Source organism: Oncorhynchus mykiss, chromosome 19 (genome assembly GCF_057628025.1).
Source record: "Oncorhynchus mykiss isolate SJ-2025 chromosome 19, ASM5762802v1, whole genome shotgun sequence".
Lineage (NCBI taxonomy): Eukaryota > Metazoa > Chordata > Actinopteri > Salmoniformes > Salmonidae > Oncorhynchus > Oncorhynchus mykiss.
This window is the reverse complement of record NC_143040.1, coordinates 13,942,630-13,950,841: the sequence shown is the minus strand read 5'-3', so window position 1 is coordinate 13,950,841 and position 8,212 is coordinate 13,942,630. Positions and strand designations below refer to the sequence as shown.

The 8,212-nt window shown below is 40.6% G+C and overlaps 1 protein-coding gene across 2 annotated transcripts; it reads right to left on the bottom strand.

Annotated features, from left to right (window-relative positions):
* Window positions 1-309: 309 nt before the first annotated feature.
* LOC110534952 (CD209 antigen-like protein A) lies at window positions 310-4,956 on the bottom strand. 2 transcript variants are annotated; one of them, XM_090210159.1, is made up of 6 exons: window positions 4,687-4,956; window positions 2,200-2,301; window positions 1,931-2,092; window positions 1,684-1,826; window positions 1,380-1,480; window positions 310-1,050 (listed from the first exon to the last, which is right to left on the bottom strand). In XM_090210159.1, the coding sequence occupies exons 1-6, from the start codon at window positions 4,826-4,828 to the stop codon at window positions 909-911; spliced, it is 792 nt and encodes a 263-aa protein (XP_090066285.1). In that variant the 5' UTR covers window positions 4,829-4,956; the 3' UTR covers window positions 310-908. The 2 variants fall into 2 exon arrangements, with proteins under 2 accessions (XP_090066285.1, XP_090066286.1); XM_090210160.1 differs by lacking the exon at window positions 4,687-4,956 and adding an exon at window positions 2,359-2,644.
* Between the last annotated feature and the right edge of the window lie 3,256 nt (window positions 4,957-8,212).

Below are 8,212 nucleotides of genomic sequence, written 5' to 3'. Positions count from 1 at the left end.
GTAGGGAGAACTTCACACCTTAACCGGTGGTTTGAACAGACAGCAACCTCCAGGAAGAGACACAACAGCAGATAGACACCATGATGAGTGTGTAGCAGGCAGATCCACTGTTGCATTGTGCTTGGTGTTGCCATTGGTCACCAACACGTAGTCTCTTGTACAGTGAAGGTTGTGAGTCATTCTCACCTTCCATTAGCATCGTTTTTTGTGTGTGTGTTTCCTCTCAGTACTGTTCTGCCCTCTGTGTGTGTCAAGGTCACACTGTTTAAAATATCCAATCACATTCAATCAGGAAGCTAGTCGACCTTGTTAAAGAACATTGTTCCTTTATTTATTAATCTGTGACTTTGTTATTCTTATTATTAAAGTGATAATCACAGGTAAATAATTGGTCCCACTTTTTTTTTTACTAAGCATAAGCCTACTGCAAATCACATGACATGTTTCTAATACAAATAAGGAAGAAGCATTTTACAGAGTACAGTATGTCTACATATTCTCCTCTAAATCTAAACACAACAATCACTTTTTCTCTTCCTCATTCTCTTAATGTTCTTCTTCCTCCTCTCTCTCTGACACTAAGGCTCTATCTCAATTAGCCTAGATTCCTCTCCTCCTGTCTCTTCTCCTCCTATCTCCTCCCCTCCTTCTCAACCCTATTAGAGGAGAAGGTCCAAGGTCCCTCCCCTAGGATTGAATTCTCTAATGTGTTTGGAGAAGGAGTCGAAGAGAGAGGATGTGAGGAGGAATTGAGTAAGGTCTCATTGAAAAAGAGCCCGTAGGCAACTCTGTAATACAACTTTTCACTTTAACCACCAGGTGGAATCATCACTTAACCATTCAGCACTGTATCCAACAATCAATATATATACACTGTATATGAGAGAGAGATAGAGCGAGAGGGATTGTTACACCACTTTCTCACAGATCCAGCTGTTATTTGCGCCACATTTGCCATCATTCCATGTTGTTACAGGGTCATCTTTTCTAAAGTATATCTCAGCACAGTCCTCCTGCCCATAATTATCAGGCTGTCCTTTCCCCCAGTACCTGGACAACACAGAGATCCAGACCGTCAGACACTGTGGTACAAACATCCTCCTCAATTATAGACATAGTCCTATGTTTTAACAGTTTTAAAGACACATTTTGTAAGATGATCATACCATTATACAGAATGGGCCATTTACAATGATATTTATTTTTATATAATGACATTTTATTCTGAAAATATTACTTGATTTCTGTGATACATCTATAGTTCTCATTGAATGACATCCATGAGCAGAAACACACATTTTGATGAACATGATTAATAGCAAAATATCATTGTTGTTTTTTATCACAATATCCCAAGGTAAAATGGTCTAATCTCTCACCCTGTGGTCAGTGATGTGCCGTCCACCCACTTCCAGGTCCCCTCAGTAACAGAGTCAGTCAGGCCAATCCAGACTCTCAGGTGGAGGTTGAAGACAAATGTCTGTTGATAAAGATAATGTACATTTTAATACATTTAAAAAATACAGCACACGTATTAGTGTACTGATGAAAAATAATATTTGCTCCGTCTCTCCTTCTCTCTCTCTCTCTCTCTCTCTCTCTCTCTCTCTCTCTCTCTCTCTCTCTCTCTCTCTCTCTCTCTCTCTCTCTCTCTCTCTCTCTCTCTCTCTCTCTCTCTCTCACCTGTTCCTTATCGCTGTTTATGATCACCAGGTCTGCTCCTCTCTCCAGACAGTCCTGTCTGCTCTCCTCCCAGGTTTTCTTCTCAGTAGACAGGAAGTACAAACTGGAGTCAGAGTATCTCCATCCCTCCTGACAATGCTGCTCTGTTGAAGAGCAAAGATGAACAAATTGAGAAACTTAGCCAGTAGCCCATTGATACATAATTATTGTTGATTTTACTTCTAATTTATCACAGTTTATATCTCACCTATCACAAAAAGCTTGGCTTGAATATGGCCTTTCTCTTCAGTCAGGTTGTTGTAGCTGGTCTGTAGCTGGTCTCTCTCTGAAGTTGTGTTGATTTTAAAAAGGGAGAAACTCTGGGACAAGATGTTCCTTTTATCTTCAGAATCTTTAATGGCTCTGTTATCTACAAAGTATAAACAGAGTTACTAGGTAAAACACCAGGTAAATTGGCTTAGTAACCAGCACCTCTTATAACTGGGTGATAAGCAATGAACTTGGACACAAACTCACAGTAGACAGACAGGCCTATGATCCCAGCCAGTAGGAGAACACACAGCAGCCCCAGAAACACTGCAGCAACTCCAGAGGGTCTCTTCCCTGAGCTATCAAGCTCTGTGGACACACATAATATATTGTTATGTTTTGTGAGTGTGTGTGTGTGTGTTTTACCTGAGTTCTGGTCTCCTCGACCAATATTAGGAGCAGAGTCTGCTGTCTCTTCTCTCTTGGTGCTGGTCTCACCGTCTCTCAGGGTGTCTGCACTGACGTAGATATCCACAATCCTCTCCTCCATCTCACCTCTGTCAAACTTGACCTTCTTGTTCATATCTGGTTCAGTATAGATGACCTTTGACATCTTTAACAATGCCTGGGTCTTTCTTTCTATGTAGGTCTACTATACATTAAGTCTCTGCTTCTAGAATTAATGTGGTGGTCTTCCAACATGGCCACCAGGTGGCGTCGTAGATCAACTGCAGGCCCTCTATACGTTAAGTCTCTGATTCTAGTGATATCTCTGTCTCTGAGTCATCAGTGTGTCTCTGTCTGTGTCACTGCTGTAGGTGTTAACTCTACGGAAGTATCAACAAAATTGCACGGTAGTTGTGGTTACGCTAATGTAAAACGTAGAACAAGTTTGCATAGTTGAGTATGTAATTGTGTGTGTACTTGTGTGCAGTCATAGACTGTTCTCTCAACTGTGTGCAGTCATAGACTGTTCTCTCTACTACCGCATGGCAAGCGGTACCGGAGTGCCAAGTCTAGGACAAAAAGGCTTCTCAACAGTTTTTACCCCCAAGCCATAAGACTCCTGAACAGGTAATCAAATGGCTATCCAGACTATTTGCATTGTGTGCCCCCCCTCCAACCCCTCTTTTATGCTGCTGCTACTCTCTGTTTATCATATATACATAGTCACTTTAACTATACATTCATTTACATACTACCTCAATTGGCCCGACCAACCAGTGCTCCAGTACATTGCCTAACCGGACTATCAGCATTGTTTCCCGCCACCCGCCACTCGCCACCCACCACCCGCCAACCCCTCTTTTACGCTACTGCTACTCTCTGTTCATCAGATATGCATAGTCACTTTAACCATATCTACATGTACATACTACCTCAATCAGCCCGACTAATCGGTGCCTGTATATAGCCTCTCTACTGTATATAGCCTCACTACTGTTATTTTCCACTGTCTTTTTACTGTTGTTTTATTTCTTTACTTACCTATTGTTCACCTAATACCTTTTTTGCACTATTGGTTAGAGCCTGTAAGGAAGCATTTCACTGTAAGGTGTTGTTGTATTCGGTGCACGTGACAAATAAACTTTGATTTGATTTGCATGTGTGCGTGTGAGAGATTGTTGTAGTGTTTATTGTTAAACCATTTTCTGCAGAACAATATAAACCATTCCATGTCTCTACATGGTCATCTTGTCCAGAGTATATCTCAACACAGTCCTCCTGTCCAGGGAATGGGACTTGCTATTTGTGATGATGGACAGGACACTATCATACCAGGAAGATATAGATCATAGAGGGGAAGTGGAGAACAAAGACTAGTTGTTAACATATATTAAATATCATATTTAACAGCCCCAAGATAATTCAGGGAGTTTCCAGAACTCCTCCTTCCTTTCACCTTTCTGCTGATTTGGACCCTCTGTTTACTCCCACATATACATCAACATGTTCAGGAGGTCCAGGACTACAAACATGGGTCATTATAATGTCCAGACAATAGATGTGACACTACAAACTGCTCTAAGTGGATATTGAGGGTGGGTAGTCTTAACCAGTGAGGATGAGATGACAACAGCAACCACCGGGGCTCTCCTCTACATTTACATTTGAGTTATTTAGCAGACGCTCTTATCCAGAAAGATGTACAGGAGCCATTAGGGTTAAGTGCCTTGCTCAAGGGCATATCGACAGATTTTTTACGTAGTCGGCTCGGGATTTCAACCTTTGGCCAGTAACCAAAAGGTTAAGGCCAAACAATCTCAACCGCTAGACGACCTGCCTCCCTCTCTCTTAAGGAACATGATTGGTCGAGGAGATTTTAAATGACAGCTGGTTGAGTGACAGGAAACATCCACTTCACTTCCCTCTTTTGGGACCCATATGGGGGAACAACAATCAAATATGATCATTTGATATTGTGCTTATATGTAACTTGACAACAAAGACTGACTGTCAAAGATTATTAGAACACACAGCAGCCCCAGACACACTGCAGCAACTCCAGAGGGTCTCTTCCACCACTGAACATGTACTGAATCACAAATGATTAAACATCTTTGGTAATATGTTTTACTATATCATCCAGGATTGGGACAAATAAAGCTAGAGTACTACAGGGTTATCACACTTGTTTAATATATTGTGTGTGTGTGTGTGTGTGTGTGTGTAAGTGTGTGTGTGTGTGTGTGTGTGTGTGTGTGTGTGTGTATGTGCGTGCGTGTGTGTGTGAGAGCATGAGTGCAATCTTACCTGAAGCAACAACTCCATCTCTTGGACTGGACTTGAAGGCTCTTAAGTTGTTATATAATTGGCCATCAATGTCTGTGTTCTTCATTGCATCAGGCTCATCGTCTTTAAATGGTTCTGGGTTTTCATAGACTCCCTCTGACATCTTTACACACTGGTGGTCAAATACAGTAACTTCTACTTCTAACCTCAACTCTAATGTACATCTGTACCTGTGTCTTCTCCCTGCACTGTCCTGTGTCTGTGTTATTTATGGAAGTGAAACTCTTTATCAGTCAACCACAGTGTGATATTAACACAATACTGGCCACCACGTGACTCCCACCAGTGACGACACTACAGTGGTAGGCTTGATTACCAACAACAACGAGACAGCCTACAGGGAGGAGGTGAGGGCCCTCGGAGTGTGGTGTCAGGAAAATAAACTCACACTCAACATCAACAAAATAAAGGAGATGATCGTGGACATCAGGAAACAGCAGAGGGAGCACCCCCCCCTATCCACATCGACGGGACAGTAGTGGAGAAGGTGGAAAGTTTTAAGTTCCTCGGCGTACACATCACGGACAAACTGACATGGTCCACCCACACAGACAGCGTGGTGAAACGCACACGTACTGACTCAATCTCTAGCCACTTTAATAATTAAAAACTTGATGAAATGTATGTGTCACTTTAAATAATGCCACTTTATATAATGTTTACATATCCTACATTACTCATCTCATATGTATATACTGTACTCTATACCATCTACTGCAACTTGCCTATGCCGTTCGGCCATCACTCATCCATATATATACATGTACATATTCTTATTCATTCCTTTACACTTGTGTGTAAAATGTAATTGTGAAATTGTTAGATTACTTGTTAGATATTATTGCATGGTCGGAACTAGAAGCACAGGCATTTCGCTACACTCACATTAACATCTGCTAACCATGTGTATGTGACCAATAAAATTTTATTTGAGACAGACAGACAGGAAGCTGTTATTAAAGGAAGTCAGTGGTATGGCCTAAAATGTGTTGGCACAGCAACGCATGCTGAAATCAACTGCAGTTACAATATAATAGGTGTTCCAGCAATAACTTCCCTAAACTTACTGTGTCCCAAATAGAACCCTATTTCCTACATAGTGATGGACCCTGGTTAAAGGTAGTGCACTATACAGGGAATATGGTGCCATTTGAGACATAGCCTTAATGTCATTATTCACATTCTATGTAGGTCTTATGTACTGCATCTGTCCTGAAAACACAGAACACGTTTCATCCATGGATAAAGTACAACAGGACATATACAGATAAAGGCTTTATTTTAAACATCAAGAACATCATTTTATTAAATCATAAAACATTTATGATCTGTTCAATTTCTGAATTGGTTCAAATTAGGAGAAGGTTAGGGTCAAGGTAAGGGTCAGTTTTAGGTTTTGTCTATAATCTGCTTGTCAATGGGATGCTGGTCAGAAACGTCCCTCATGTTGGGTATAATACCTTCTTTATTAAGTGTTTATCTCTGGCTGTCTTCTACAAGCTCAGTTTCTTCCTTCTATTACCGTTACCTTGACCCATAGAGATAGATAGAGGACTCATCTTAATATTTGACAATGTGGGTAGTGCCATTGAGGCTACAACCCATAGGAAAACCCACACAGTTAAAAACGTTGACTACTTTAAAATGGTGGAAGCATGGAGGAAGCCCAGGTTTTTTTCTCTGTGGAGAGGAAGTAGAAATTGGAATCAGAGTATTACAGTTTTTTTCGATTGCTAAACGACAGTGGACACAACTGGAGTCACATGTGCAAAACTCTAACTACAGTCTGCACAGCAGCAGTTCATGTGGACCAAACTCTAGTTCGTTTTTCATTGCTTGAACACAGTTTTCAAAACTCTACACACTTATCCCATGACTTTAACCACAACCTGACTTTAAACAGCCACCACTAACACTGAGTGGCTGCTGCCAACACACTGACACTGACTCAACTCCAGCCACTTTAATAATGGGAATTGATGGGAAATGATGTAAATATATCACTAGCCACTTTAAACAATGCTACCTTATATAAATGTTACTTACCCTACATTATTCATCTCATATGCATACGTATATACTGTACTCTATATCATCGACGGTATCCTTATGTAATACATGTATCACTAGCCACTTTATACTATACTATGCCACTTTGTTTACATACTCATCTCATTTGTACATACTGTACCCGATACCATCTACTGTATCTTGCCTATGCTGCTCTGTACCATCACTCATTCATATATCCTTATGTACATATTCTTTATCCCCTTACACTGTGTACAAGACAGTAGTTTTGGAATTGTTAGTTAGATTACTTGTTATTACTGCATTGTCGGAACTAGAAGCACAAGCATTTCGCTACACTCGCATTAACATCTGCTAACCATGTGTATGTGACAAATAAAATTTGATTTGATTTGATTTGAACCTGCACAACACTGTGGATTTACAGCACTTTGTTCAAATGCTAACACACTGCTGTCAAAACTGTGAACCACACATTCAAAACGGAATAGATTTCAGCCTTGTGCCTTTCAAACATTGCTGATTGCAATTTCAGCTGAAAGGCTAAGCAGGTGTCTTGTTTTAGACTTGTTAGTGAACACACACACATATTACAGTATATATAGGTAGAGCTCAGAAAGACTCATTTTGGAAATGGAACAAGGAAGATGGGTTCGTGGAGGGAGAAGGGTGGCAGGGAGAGGGCGGATGCGTGGAGGAAGACAAAGAAGACAAAGAGCTGTTATTTCAGATGAAATACGGGCTACACTTATAGACCATGTCGTGAACCATGGTCTCTCATTGAGAGAGGCAGGGTTGAGGGCGCAACCCAATCTGCAAAGATCCACAGTGGCATCTGTAATACGAATTTTCCATCATGCAAACAGGTGAGAGTTACATCCTTACAGTAAATGAAAACATTACAGGAATCTATTTTGTATTGCAATTATAGAATATTTACACAGATATATATTACAGTAAGTTTGACTGTAAAATATATTTTTACAACAGGACCCAAAGGCTGCCCCCAACAGGGGGAAGAGGAAAAATATTTTCAGATGCGCAGGAAAATGCTATCGTTGACATGGTTGTTGTCAACAATGCAATAAAACTGCGGGAGATTCAAGATAGAGTGCTGGCTGATAATGATATATTTGAAAATGTTAATTCTGTCAGCACAACAACTATTGCTCGAGTCCTAAAGAAACACCAAGTTACAATGAAAAAGTTACACACTGTACCGTTCGAGAGAAACAGTGAACGGGTAAAAGAGCAAAGATACCAATATGTCCAGGTAAGACGTCTGAGGTTACGTACACAGCTATACAAAATATTTACAGTAAAAAAAAACACTAGCATTTCTACAGTAAAACTGTGCACTTACTGTTTTTCAGAGAGTAATGGAGGTGGAAGCACTGGAAAGACCACATTCATTTGTATTTATCGATGAAGCTGGATTTAACCTTGCCAAAACACG